The sequence below is a fragment of the Lolium rigidum genome, chromosome 1 (genome assembly GCF_022539505.1).
Source record: "Lolium rigidum isolate FL_2022 chromosome 1, APGP_CSIRO_Lrig_0.1, whole genome shotgun sequence".
In the NCBI taxonomy this organism is placed as follows: domain Eukaryota; kingdom Viridiplantae; phylum Streptophyta; class Magnoliopsida; order Poales; family Poaceae; genus Lolium; species Lolium rigidum.
In genome coordinates this window covers 246,486,786-246,501,739 of record NC_061508.1, presented here as the reverse complement: position 1 = coordinate 246,501,739, position 14,954 = coordinate 246,486,786, and the positions used below count along the sequence as shown (strand labels likewise).

At 49.6% G+C, this 14,954-nt stretch overlaps 1 protein-coding gene across 1 annotated transcript; it reads right to left on the bottom strand.

Moving 5' to 3' along the window:
- Nucleotides 1-257: 257 nt before the first annotated feature.
- LOC124657142 (mitogen-activated protein kinase kinase kinase 18-like) lies at nucleotides 258-1,619 on the bottom strand. The gene has a single exon (XM_047195747.1). The coding sequence runs from the start codon at nucleotides 1,617-1,619 to the stop codon at nucleotides 258-260; it is 1,362 nt and encodes a 453-aa protein (XP_047051703.1).
- Between the last annotated feature and the right edge of the window lie 13,335 nt (nucleotides 1,620-14,954).

Below are 14,954 nucleotides of genomic sequence, written 5' to 3'. Positions count from 1 at the left end.
ACGTCGCCGCCTCCTAATAACTAACCCCGCCGGCCGTACCGTACCATACCGCCAGGCGTAACCACCACTCGCTAACCAGCTCCCTCCTCCTACGAGCTGTTGCCAGTCACGCGCCACACATGATCCAACACAAAATTCCTCCGATCAATGTCCGAGCTTGCCGCCAATCGGCCAGGACGGTTCGCTGGCATTCGCATTCGCATTCGCATTCGCGCCGTGTTAAGTCTGAGTTAGGTACGGCTGCTAATAGTGGGATCCTATCGGAGGAGAGAAGCAAAGGACATGAAGAATAACAGCAGGGGAAAACGTAGTAAAATGGCAGAGCCAGCTGGGACGAACAGTAACATACTATCTGAAAAGAATCCATTGCTTGTGATTGGAAGAATGGCTGTACAATCGCTGCTAATCGAGTGATTACAATCATCACGGCGCTCCCCATTACAGCTGCCCGTGCCATCGTAACCATCGCCGTCGGCATGTGAGGCCTGGCTGTTCCAGGACACACGCCCAGCGGAGCTGCTGCCGCCGACGGAGGAATCGCGGTCGGTATCTGTGTCCATGTCCGGCTCGGCTGACATTGCCGGCTCGTCTTCGTCGTTGCGGCTGGGGCCGGTGGAATGGACCGCGATCCAGCTCGCGTCCCAGGTCCAGTCCGGCGAGCCGGCCGCCAGCGCACGGACTCTGTCGATGGGGCAGGCGGTAGGGGTGTCCGCCGTCGTGTCGTCGTCGTTGTCCTCCCACAATGCCTGGTCCAGGACGCTCTTGGGGGACACGAACACACCCTTCTCGGTGATCCCTGGCACGGAATTGGCCGACGACGAGACAGCGGCAAATGCCACGAACTCGTGCTCCAGCAGCTGCGCCGCCGTCCACCGCTCCCCGGCGTCCTGCAGCAGGCACCTCGCCAGGAAGTCCTTGCCTTCGTCCGACAGCCGCACGGGGAACTCCGGCACCTCGCCCGAGAACGCGACGTGGTGGAGCATCGCCACAGAGCTACGGAACCGCGCCCAAGGCGCCGCGCCGGTGGCCATCTCGATTACCGTGCAGCCGAGCGCCCACACATCCGCGGCCGGGCCCTGCGCCTCGCCCCGCGCGGCCTCCGGTGCCATGAACGCCGGCGTGCCCGCCAGCCTCTCGCCCGCAATGCTGCCCACACGCCGCGCGCACCCGAAGTCGGCGATCATGGCGCGGCCGTCGGCGCCGATGAGCACGTTCCGGCCCTTGACGTCGCAGTGCGCGACCCCGGCGGCGTGCGCGTGCGCCAGACCGCGCAGGATGTCGCGCGCGCGGGAACGGATCAGGGCCTCCTCCTCGAACCGCCCGCCATGCCGCATGATCTCGTCGGCCAGCGACCCGCCGGGCGCGTACTCCATCAGCATGTCGTAGCCTCTGCCGCTCCCGTCCGCCGTCGCGGATACTTCCGAGGCAAGGCAGCGCACGACGTAGGGGGAGCTCAGGCCGGACAGGATGCTCTGCTCCCTCTTGAGCTCGGCGGCACGGTCGGCGCCCACGGACTTTACCGCGAGCAGCTCCCCGGTCAGGCGATCGACGGCGAGGGACACGGTGGCCGAGGAGCCCCTGCCGATCGTCGGGCCCCGCGTCCACTCCACGACGCCCATTCTTGCAGCCACCGCCGCCGCAAGAACGGCTGGACCGAGGCGCGGTGGCGTGCGCTCTGCTTCTTGTTGTGGAGTGGTGGACGCAATTGGAATTGGGGGCACTCTACTCACCATCGCGCTCTGTGTGATCGGCCATGCTTATATACTACTCGAAGCTGGGCACTGCGAGCCTGCAACTACAAGGGCTGGCTGGAACGACGAGGTGGTTAATTCTGGGCTGTCCAATGCAAAGCGGTCGCGACGAGATTCGCCATTTGGCGAAACGGGACTCGCCATTTGGAGGTGGGGTTTTGGCTTTGCCTTCCTACTCTAATCTGCCTGCATTCTTTCTTTTTTCCTCTCTCAGTTTCAAATTGGCAGCACCTAACCGGTGGTACAATGGGGCACATTGCCATGCTGGACCTCAGGGTTTTATTGGTGATGCCTAATCAACAATCATGGGAGGGGGGGCACTTGTCCTCCAGTGAGGTTTTGCCAGGATCATGTGGAATGGAATAAAAATTGGGGGGATTGGAAGTCCTATGCTCCTGACATGTTTGAGTTTTTGTTTGTTTGCAGCGGCCAGTCGAAAATGGCTGGATAAGCCTCTTGCTCCAATTGTTTGGGATAAATGATTTAGGTTTAGTTGATAGATGATGCATGATAAACCTCGCTGAAGATGTAGGTGTACAGTTAAGCATATCCTTTAGCTCAATTTCGGGATTTTTTGCCTTCTATCTAAACCTTCATTATTCTCCTGCTTTAATTGTCGCTCTTATTATATTTTGAAGTAAAAAAAGGTGAGAATGGATCTAGGTTGCAAAATTCATGGTACTTGTTGTTCTACAAGTATATATCGTTCATAAATATAATTATGATTTTAATTTAATTTTCTTTGGACAAATCGGGTAATGTAAGATTATACATTTAAAAATACTATTATGCATCGAGCGATATGCTTGATGAGCAACTCAAAACAACAACAAAAAATACTATTATGCACTACCTTTTATTACTTCCATAAGAGAAACATGCAGTGAGGCCCCGTTCGGAAGAAAATAAAAAAAATGTAAAAAAAGGAGGATAGAATTCCTATAGGAAACAAAATTTCATGGTGCCCTTTGGAACAAATGATAGAATTTAAGATTCCTTTGCAATTTCTATGGAATAGCCTATTCAGTAGAAATTTTGGAGGAAATTATCATGAGGTCGAACCTCATGTTTTCATCTGCTTGTATTTACAATTCCCGTGTTTTTTCCACGTGACATTCGAACAGTGATGTCAAAGTTCTGGAATCCAACTTGTCAATTCATTTTTTTTTTCCTATTCTTATGTTTTGAGTACTTGCGTTTCAAAGGGGGCCTAAGATGGAATATAACTTGATCAGAAGTCTGCATGGAGAATGGAAGTGGTATGCAATTTCTCCTATTCCTATGTTTTGGCATGCCTTCCTATTCTAAGCTGCCTGTATTCTTTCCTTTTCCTCTCAATTTCATACTCCTAATCAGCGGTACAATGGGGCTGCTTATTCATGGGAGGGGGGCACTTGTCCTCTAGAGCGTTTTTTGCCCGGCTTATGTGGAATATTCCATAGAATATTGTGGCATTCAGAGGCCTCGCTCCTGATTTACTTGAGTTTTTGCTTGTTTGCACCAGCCAGTTGGCTAAGCTTCTTGCTCCAATTATTCAGTGACACATGACTAGTGGAATAATCGGCGTTGAAGACTTTGCAATGACAAAGTAGATTCTCGGGGATAAATCTCATTAAAAATGTAGGTGGACAATTAAGTCTATCCTTTAGCTCAACTTAGAGAAATTTTGCCTTCAACCTTTCTTCCCCTGCTGTAAATAGTGCTCTTACTACATTTTGAAGTAAGAAGGTAAAAATGAATTTAGTTTGCAAAAGTCATGATACTTGTTCCACAGGACTTTTGTTCATAAATGGAACGATTTGGGCAAATCGAGTAATGTAATATTCCATTTTTAAGTACTGGTATGATCTACTTTCTATTTCTTCCAAGGCAGAAACAAGCAGTAAAATGCAGTATAACTTGATCAGAATATGCAGGAAGTGTGGAAGTGGTCTGCCACTTATCTCAACCAACGGATTGACGCTAAGAAATGAAGGATTAGCTACCACAACGCAATCTACCTGGCCCCCTAACTGTACTGCCAGGGCCAACAAACCACTCACCAACAGTTTGGAATCGAATACTGGTCTTTTCCACCCTGACCCGACGGCTCACGCAATAGCATTGCGTTTAACTCGTACTTTCAGTTACATAATCAAGGACAGTTAACAGTTCCCCTGCCTTGAAAGCATGCGTTTTTTGCCCCTGATTTGAGGTAAAACCACAAGAACACTACTACTGTTGTGAATTTCTGATACTCCTACTGCTGTACCATGTAGCTTGCCCGCAAGGTTTTCCTCCTGATTGGCCACTGTAATCGAGCTTTCCCATTCAACTTGAGCAACCTGTGACCGGTGGCAAAGCCACATCTAGTTGAACACATCTTTCTTCTTTGCCCCAATTGCGAGCTTGCGATACGGCATGGGAAGAATTGCGTGGCAAGACTCCCTCTTTTCCTTTTCCTTTCTAGAAGTAACCTTTTGGTCTTACTCTTTCCACTCAAAGAGAACTGCTCATGATTATATAGAAATGGATACTCGATTCTTGGACACACTGTTTGGTTATCTTGTCCTTGATTTGCAACATTATATATTACGCTTTGCAACAATATGACGGTGACATTTCAATTTAGTTTAGTGCATATTCCAAGCACAAAATACATTACATAAAACTTAGACTCGGTAGGGGATACTGTAGATTAAACACGACAGTCGCTTTCGATCTCAAGGTATTAGTTAGCACACCTAACAATTCGTAAAGCTCGCAACAACGACTGTTTATGATTTCAGGATTCTGTATAATTCAGGGCTTACTGATTGATTCTCCATTTTGCAGCCGACAACATCAGTAAGTTTGACAACGTCTCGGGAAGAACTGTTTTTCATGCTAAACATGTGACTTGGAGATCAGACCAGTCTGTAAAGGCATCATCACATCAGTAGGTTTTTTCAGCTCACGGAGATATTACCGGCAGGATCAGTAGCATGCTTACGTGGGCATTGGGCAAGATGCAATAGTTTCGTGAAGAATTCTTAGCACATCCATGCAGTTGTTGCAGCAGTGTCCCCCCGGCCATATTCAGATCAAAATGCTATTACTACTGGTCAGTATTTTCAGACCGACGCTACAGGAAATTCAGGTCGAGTGTCGCAACAACTACGGTCCCATGATCATACCCGACTAAACGATAAGGAAAACAAACATCACGTCCAGCTTAAACAAAGCGAAGATCGAGACACGAGATATTTCTCTTTCTTTTCAGCAACCACTCGTTGCCGCGCGTGGACCTAAACTATGCCTGGCCTGTACTATCTAATCACAGCTCGATCTGCTCAACAATAGCCATCGTCAAATCGTGCCCACAATTCACGAAAACATGAGGAAATCTGCATGCGTGCACGCACTTCCCGTCGTCGCCGTCTGATCGTCGATCGTAATGGCGCGTCGTTTTGCAGTCGTAGCCATTCTTTGCAGCGTTAACTGACGACGTACTCTGGAACTCTATCGTTTCTTGGCTAGGGACACTACAGGAATGGCGCGTTGCGCCGACGGCCGTGGCGTACGCCGACGGCCAAATATCGGGGCCGTCGGCGTACTGCCCCGCCAGCCCAGCCGCGCGAATCGCCCCTCGGCGTACAGCACCCCTCGGCACATGACCTGCTATGCCGAGGGTGGCCCTCGGCGTATCTGTGACCCTCGGCATAGGTTGAGGGTGCGCCCCCGGCGCGTCGCCCCGCGGCCCTGCCTCGACGGAACCTTGACGGCGTGAGGCCTATGCCGAGGGCCACCCTCGGGGTAGCTGACGCAAATTTCTCCCGCCCAATACCCCGCCCTCCCGCCGGAATAACTTCAGCTGTCTGGCCTACGCCGAGGGGCACCGTCGGCATAGCATACATGTTTTTTTCCTTTTTCCCGCCCAGCTCTCCCGCCCATTCTCTCCCGCCAATTTTTCCCGCTCGTTTTCTCCCGCCGACGCTCCTGCCAACTTTTCCCGCCATTTCAGCCCCTCGCCTCCCTATATATACCTATGTTTTCGTCTCCAACACAACACCACCACTAACACGGTGACGCTCTTCGTAGACGGGTCGACGGGATCCAGTAGGCCCAACATCTGCTATCGATGTACATATATCCTAAAACAAAGGGAAAAAGTCCATTGCTAACTCTAAATCTAACCCTAACCCTAACCCTAGGGGTAGATTTGCGGGGTCCCCGCCCCCTAGGGTTTCCCTAGATACAAACCACCGGAGCGTCCGAATCGGTGGAAACTCCTGCTACGGCTCATCCGGGGCCTATTTCATTCCAAACCTATGGTTTCCATGTGCATATGTCCTAAACAAAGCAAAGAAAATAAAAAAATCCATTGCTAAACCCTCGCACGGAAAAAGCTATAGGGGTAGATCCGCAGGGTCCCCGGCCTAGGGTTTCCCAAGATACGAGATCACCGGAGCGTCGGAATCGCTTGAAAACTTGCATTTGTCCCTAACATATGTGTACAAGTGTGATGTAAGGTTTGTCTAACCTTGCATGTACCCGGCGTTGACGATTTCCGCATACATGGGCCCGCACTTGGTAAAATCCAGGATATGTATGTGGAAACTCCTGCTACGGCTCATCCGGGGCCTATTTCATTCCAAACCTATGGTTTCCATGTGCATATGTCCTAAACAAAGCAAAGAAAATAAAAAATTTCATTGCTAAACCCTCGCACGGAAAAAGCTATAGGGGTAGATCTGCAGGGTCCCCGGCCTAGGGTTTCCCAAGATACAGATCACCGGAGCGTCGGAATCGCTTGAAAACTTGCATTTGTCCCTAACATATGTGTACAAGTGTGATGTAAGGTTTTTCTAACCTTGCATGTACCAGGCGTTGACGATTTCCGCATACATGGGCTAGCACTTGGTGAAATGCAGGATCTGTATGTGGAAACTCCCGCCACGGCTCAAACAGAGCCTATTTTATGGTAAAGTATGCCCAACCTATGGTTTCCATGTACATATGTCCTAAACAAACCAAAGCAAGTAAAAAAGTCCATTGGTAAACCCTCACACGGAGAAAGCTATAGGGGTAGATCTGCGGGGTCCCCGCCCTAGGGTTTTTCAAGATACAGACCATCGGATCGTCGGAATCGCTGGAAAACTTGCATATGCCCATAACATATGTGTACAAGTGTGATGTAAGGTTTGGCTAACCTTGGCTGTACCCGTTGTTGACGATTTCCGCATACATGGGCTAACACTTGGTAAAATCCAGGATTTGTATGTGGAAACTCCCGCCACGGCTCAAATGGAGCCTATTTTATGGTAAAGTATGCCCAACCTATGGTTTCCATGTACATATGTCCTAAATAAACCAAAACAAGTAAAAAATTACATTGGTAAACTCTCGCACGGAGAAAGCTATAGGGGTAGATCTGGGGGTCCCCGCCCTAGGGTTTCCCAAGATACAGATCACCGGAGCGTCAGAATTGTTGGAAAACTTGCATCTGCCCCTAACATATATGTACAAGTGTGATGTAAGGTTTGGCTAACCATGCATGTACCCGGCATTGACGATTTCCGCATACATGGGCTAGCACTTGGTAAAATCCAGGATCTGTATGTGGAAACTCCCGCCACGGCTCAAACAGAGCCTATTTTATGGTAAAGTATGCCCAACCTATGGTTTCCATGTACATATGTCCTAAACAAACCAAAGCAAGTAAAAAAGACCATTGGTAAACCCTCACACGGAGAAAGCTATAGGGGTAGATCTGCGGGGTCCCCGCCCTAGGGTTTTTCAAGATACGGACCATCGGAGCGTCGGAATCGGCTGGAAAACTTGCATATGCCCATAACATATGTGTACAAGTGTGATGTAAGGTTTGGTTAACCTTGGATGTACCCGTTGTTGATGATTTCCGCATACATGGGCTAACACTTGGTAAAATCCAGGATCTGTATGTGGAAACTCTCGCCACGGCTCAAATGGAGCCTATTTTATGGTAAAGTATGCCCAACCTATGGTTTCCATGTACATATGTCCTAAATAAACCAAAACAAGTAAAAAATTACATTGGTAAACTCTCGCACGGAGAAAGCTATAGGGGTAGATCTACGGGGTCCCCGCCCTAGGGTTTCCCAAGATACGGATCACCGGAGCGTCGAAATTGTTGGAAAACTTGCATCTGCCCCTAACATATATGTACAAGTGTGACGCGTCATTTTATGTGCTAAATGTTTTCCGTTTCGCGCGTTGGCGGACGGGTGCACGCGCGCGCCCGGTACGACCGTACCGCATGTCCCGGCGGCCCCGTTTTGCGCAGTTGGCAAAGCAAACGGAGCCAAAAAATCGAGCGGAGCCGCGTGGCGTCATTTTATGTGTCCTAGTAACCATCGCAAAAGACGGAACTCGGGATATGGCAATTATCTTGGAAAACCCTTCACGAACGGGGCTATCTCGTCCGGAGTTCTATGGCTTTTAGGGGAAATGAGTAGGAAACGGCCCGTTTCACCACATAGTTTGTCGGAACGAGGCCATATTTGGCACGTGCGTGGGCCTTAGGATGGGAAGCAAGGCCCCGGTCGCGGATTTCCAATCCGAACCACAGGCGAGGGTTTTTCCATTTTCGGGGTGCCGGAAGGGCTTTTTTGTGAAGCGACTACATGGTGCGCATTTCAGTATCGCGCGGGACCTCCGCGCAGCGGTAGGGATACCTCCTACGCACCACCTATCACATGCCATATGCGCGCGGAAGCCATCCGGGAATCCCACCCGCTTCTCGCGGTGCCCCGCCGAATCCGCCGGAAGCCGACCGGATTTGAGCCGGGGCGACACTTTCCTTCGCTCAATAAATGGAGGGAAAAATGTTTTTAGGTCTAGGACGCGTCATTTTATGTGCTAAATGTTTTCCGTTTCGCGCGTTGGCGGACGGGTGCACGCGCGCGCCCGATGCAGCCATACCGCATGTCCCGGCGGCCCGTTTTGCGCGGTTGGCAAAGCAAACGGAGCCAAAAAATCGAGCGGAGCCGCGTGGCGTCATTTTATGTGTCCTAGTAACCACCTGCAAAATACGGAACCGGGATACGGCAATTATCTTGGAAAACCCTTCACGAACAGGGCTATCTCGTCCGGAGTTCTATGGCTTTTAGGGGAAATGAGTAGGAAACGGCCCGTTTCACCACATAGTTTGTCGGAACGAGGCCATATTTGGCACGTGCGTGGGCCTTAGGATGGGAAGCAAGGCTCCGGTCGCGGATTTCCAATCCGAACCACGGCGAGGGTTTTTCCATTTTCGGGGTGCCGGAAGGGCTTTTTTTGTGAAGCGGCTACATGGTGCGCATTTCGGTATCGCGCGGGACCTCCGCGCAGCGTTAGGATACCTCCTACGCACCACCTATCACATGCCATATGCGCGCGGAAGCCATCCGGGAATCCCACCCGCTTCTCGCGGTGCCCCGCCGAATCCGCCTGAAACCGACCGGATTTGAACCGGGGCGACACTTTCCGTCGCTCAATAAATGGAGGGAAAAATGTTTTTAGGTCTAGGACGCGTCATTTTATGTGCTAAATGTTTTCCGTTTCGCGCGTTGGCGGACGGGTGCACGCGCGCGCCGGTGCGGCCATACCGCATGTCCCGGCGCCCTGTTTTGCGCGAGTTGGCAAAGCAAACGAGCCAAAAATCGAGCGGAGCCGCGTGGCGTCATTTTATGTGTCCTAGTAACCACTGCAAAAGACGGAACTGGGATACGGCAATTATCTTGGAAAACCCTTCACGAACAGGGCTATCTCGTCCGGAGTTCTATGGCTTTTAGGGGAAATGAGTAGGAAACGGCCCGTTTCACCACATAGTTTGTCGAACGAGGCCATATTTGGCACGTGCGTGGGCCTTAGGATGGGAAGCAAGGCCCCGGTCGCGGATTTCCAATCCGAACCACGGGCGAGGTTTTTCCATTTTCGGGGTGCCTGGAAGGGCTTTTTTTGTGAAGCAGCCTACATGGTGCGCATTTCGAGTATCGCGCGGGACCTCCGCGCAGCGGTAGGATACCTCCTACGCACCACCTATCACATGCCATATGCGCACGGAAGCCATCTCGGGAATCCCACCCGCTTCTGCGGTGCCCCGCCGAATCCGCCGGAAACCGACCGGATTTGAACCGGGGCGACACTTTCCTTCGCTCAATAAATGGAGGGAAAAATGTTTTTAGGTCTAGGACGCATCATTTTATGTGCTAAATGTTTTCCGTTTCGCGCGTTGGCGGACGGGTGCACGCGCGCGCCCGGTGCGGCCATACCGCATGTCCCGGCGGCCCCGTTTTGCGCAGTTGGCAAATCAAACGGAGCCAAAAAATCGAGCGGAGCCGCGTGGCGTCATTTTACGTGTCCTAGTAACCACTACAAAAGACGGAACTGGGATACGGCCATTATCTTGGAAAACCCTTCACGAACAGGGCTATCTCGTCCGGAGTTCTATGGCTTTTAGGGGAAATGAGTAGGAAACGGCCCGTTTCACCACATAGTTTGTCAGAACGAGGCCATATTTGACACGTGCGTGGGCCTTAGGATGGGAAGCAAGGCCCCGGTCGCGGATTTCCAATCCGAACCACGGGCGAGGGTTTTTCCATTTTCGGGGTGCCGGAAGGGCTTTTTTTTGTGAAGCAGCTACATGGTGCGCATTTCAGTATCGCGCGGGACCTCCGCGCAGCGGTAGGATACCTCCTACGCACCACCTATCACATGCCATATGCGCGCGGAAGTGATACGTCTCCAACGTATCTATAATTTCTGATGTTCCATGCTTGTTTTATGACAATACCAACATGTTTTGTTCACACTTTATATCATTTTTATGTGTTTTTCGGAACTAACCTATTGACGAGATGCCGAAAGGCCAGTTCTTGTTTCTCGCTGTTTTTGGTTTCAGAAATCCTAGTAAAGAAATATTTTCGGAATCGGACGAAATCAAGACCGAAGGCCTTATAATTCCCGGAAGCTTCCGGAGCACCGGAGGAAAGAGTCGGAGGGGTGCTGGGGGGCCCACACCACCCGGCCGCGCGGCCTAAGGGGGCGCGCCCCTATGGTGGCACCACCCCATGGCCCCTCCGACTCCGATTCTTCGCCTATTTAAGCCGTCGTGACCTAAAAACATCGACGAGAAAAGACGAACCTCCGAGAAAGACTCCGGGCGCCGCCACATCGCGAAACTCCAATTCGGGGGACGAAGTCTCCGTTCCGGCACCCTGCCGGGACGGGGAATTGCCCCCGGAGCCGTCTCCACCACCGTCTTCACCGCCATCTTCACCGCCATCGCTGCCTCCATGATGAGGAGGGAGTAATCCACCCCCGAGGTTGAGGGCTCCGCTGTAGCTATGTGGTTCATCTCTCTCCCATGTACCTCAATACAATAATCTCATGAGCTGCTTTACATGATTGAGATTCATATGAGTTTTGTATCACCACTATTCTATGTGCTACTCTAGTGATGTTATTAAAGTAGTTTTATTCCTCCCTGCACGTGTGCAAAGGTGACAGATGTGTGCACCGTGTTAGTACTTGGTTTATGCTATGATCATGATCTCTTGTAGATTGCGAAGTTAACTATTGCTATGATAATATTGATGTGATCTATTCCTCCTACATATGCATGAAGGTGACAAGTGTGCATGCTATGCTAGTACTTGGTTTAGTCTTTTGATCTATCTTACACTAAAGGTTACTAAAATATGAGCATTATTGTGGAGCTTGTTAACTCCGGCATTGAGGGTTCGTGTAATCCTACGCAATGTGTTCATCATCCAACAAAAGTGTAGAGTATGCATTTATCTATTCTCGTTATGTGATCAATGTTGAGAGTGTCCACTAGTGAAAGTGTAATCCCTAGGCCTTGTTCCTAAATATCGCTATCGCTGCTTGTTTACTGTTTTACTGCGTTACTACTGCTGCATTACTACTGCTTGTTTACTGTCCTGGGCAAAGCACTTTTCTGGTGCCGTTGCTACTATATTTTTCTCGGGCGTGATGAGATAGCCAAATATATTGAATTCTTCTATATTGTCGGGTTCATCACCGATGCTCTTGCTCGGAAGAATATGACGAGTCAATGGACCCGAAGATTTGTCCATCTCTCTCTCACTTTTTTTTTTGGTTCCTCCTTGATGAAAATTTCGTCGAGTTCTTTCTTGAAGAAAATTTCTCCGGGTCCTCCTTGAGGAAAATTCTTCGGGTCCTCCCCGAGGACAATTCTTCGGGACCTTCTTGAGGACAATTCTTCGGGTCCTCCTTGAGGATAATTCTTCGGGACCTTCTTGAAGATAATTTTTCGGGTCCTGTTCTTTCTTGAAGACAATTTCGTCAAATTCTCTCTTTGGATAATTTCGTCGGGTTCTCTCTTGTAGACAATTTCGTCGGCTTTCTCCTGCATAAATAAACAAACCTTTTCTATCTTTCCCTTGACTCTCTTTTTCGCATGCGGTGTCAGATGCTCAGATTCGATGATATGTAAAGTGAATATATGCCGCACAGCCCCCGAGTGTCGGGTGCGGCGAAATTAAATGATAATCAACTTTATGTGAAATAAAGGAACACTTAGCTTATTGGGCACGACGGAGTCGATGCGCGATGAGGTCTTCGAGTGCAGCGAAAAAGTCAAGCCGAAGTAAAAAACCACCGAATTAACAAAAATGGATACCACCAAATTGTTGATGAAGAGATAGCCGAGCCCCCGAGCACTGCTGGGGTGATGTCATGATTGTTGCTTAGACGCCGTGTCAGTTGTTACTCGCGGCGAAGTCGTTGTCGAGCCCCCGTGTATTATCATCATATATTGAAGATGAATTCGCCGATATCATAGAGGATGAATCCATTGAGCCGAAGAATCCAGTAATAACCATAAAAGATGAATCCGTTGATATCATAGAGGATGAATCCATTGAACCGGAGAAAATAGTTCCAGTAATAACCATAGAAGATGAATCCATTGACCCGAAAACGCGTCGGGTAATATTGTATAAGCGAACCAATAATAATCCAAAGAAAACCAATCCAGTAATCCAGAGAGAATAAATCCACTGAGCCGAAGAAGATAAATCCACTAAGTCGAAGAAAATAATTCCACTGAGCCGAAGAAAATAATTTCACTGAGCCGGAGAAGATATATCCAGAGCCGAAGAAAAGAAATTCACCAAGTAACCAAGTATATTTGTGGTAACGAAGTAATGGCGCAGCCCCCAGTGTTTGGATGAATTTGTTGTAATATTGTAATGGTACAGCCCCGAGTATTTGGATGTGGCAAAAGTAAATGATAATTAACTATTGGAAGAGGAATACTTAGCTTTATTGTTGGATGCGGCGGAGTAGAGGTGGAAATAGTTCATCCGGCAGACGGAGTCGATGAAGCGGATGTAGACGATACAGCGGAGCTGTGCGGCGTTTAGCCAAAAATATTCAACACGGTGGTAGTAATCGGCCTGGAGGAAAGAATCTTCGAGTTCGCGGCGGGCAAGCCCCCGAGCGTGACCGACGTGCGATGACGAAGTAACTGAAGCTTGTTCCAATCCGCAGTTGTATTGAAGCGGAAAAAAAAACTGCGCAAATAATAGTACGAGCCGACAAATACTTGTCCAAGTAAATTAGCGAATAGTAATTAACTGAAAATATAACACCTGATAATCCTTTTGTGGATGTAGTCGATGTAGCAGCATGCCATGCAGCGGATGGCGCGAATTAGCAAAGTGCTGGCCTTTGACTTGGTCCTTACGGCGGATGGAAATTCATCTGATTTTGGTATATACTGTTCTTATTACTGGTCATGGTGCGCGCCTTAGTACTTGATCCAGGATCTCTTGATCCGATGGAAAAAGTTTCGTGGAAGCAACTCAACAAGACGGAACGAAGTTTGATCCGATCTCGCCGAGTGCGGCCGCCATCCCGATGCTTTTTCCCGTTCGATCTTCAAGGCACATGGCAGGCAGTGTTGATGTTGAGTCTTGGTTCAGGCGTTCGTGCCGTAGAAAATCTTGTCGGATTCCCTTTTACGTAGATGAATCGGCCAGCTAGTTTCCCAATCTGATTTTCCGCACAAGATGTTAGATCTTGGACACAAAACGATGGGCTCCTCGAGGAGACATGTGCTCCTCTCTCTTAGCCGCGTATCTCTCCTGCTGCCCTGGTTGATTTTTTTTTAACTTCCTGGATATCTGCTAACAGCATCTTGAAACGGTCCAAGGTAAACGCCGGGTGTAATTTTGGCCTGACCTTGCGACGCCTGCTGTCGACGCAAAAATTGCACCTAGATGATCTGATTTTTTTTTTCTTGCACGCAGCCGCACACACGGAAACAGTCCCGATATGTTTGTATCTTCTCCGGATGAGATCTATTGCTTGCAGCGCCGCAGATATTCCGGTCATGTAGATCGGCGCGCCGTGGCCTGCTTGTTGACGTAGATCGACGGAAACAACCAAGCTTTTGAAGATGACAAGGATCTCGCCCGGATAACAAAATCCAGTCGCCGCGATTCCCACAGACGGCGCCAATTGACGAGGGAATACCTCGGCAATGCCTACGTATTGTAGACTTGGGTTTCGGGAGAGAGCGACGATGGAGATTCCGGGAGCGAGATTAGGCACACGACGTACCCAGCTTCGGGTCCCCTCGGTGGAGGATCCCTACGTGCTGCTAGCAATCCACTATATGATCATAGATGTGTTTACAGGGTGCCGCCATAAGCGGAGCTATGTTGTCTATCTATTGTCCTCCTTATTTCGGGTGCCCTGGCTAGCTTTATATATGCAACCAGCCTAGGGTTTTACAAGAGTCCTAGTCAACTACTTCTTCGGGTTGCCTCGTTGGGCCTTCTCCATATTTGGTCTTCTCCATATTGGGCCGATCCAGGTATACCAATAATGGGTACCCGAAGGGTATGCCCATGTCACTTATTCATACCACCTGTATTTCACTATCTCTTCGCCAAACTAGTGCACCTATTAGGTGTGTTGGGGACACAAGAGACTTCTTGCTTTGTGGTTGCAGGGTTGCATGAGAGGGATATCTTTGACCTCTTCCTCCCCGAGTTCGATAAACCTTGGGTGATCCACTTAAGGGAAAACTTGCTGCTCGTTCTACAAACCTCTCGCTCTTGGAGGCCCAACACTGTCTACGTGAAAGGAGGGGAACGTAGACATCAAGCACTTTTCACGGCGCCGCTGTCTGTGGAGGAAAGGTAAAAAGGCACTCATACTCCGGTTCCG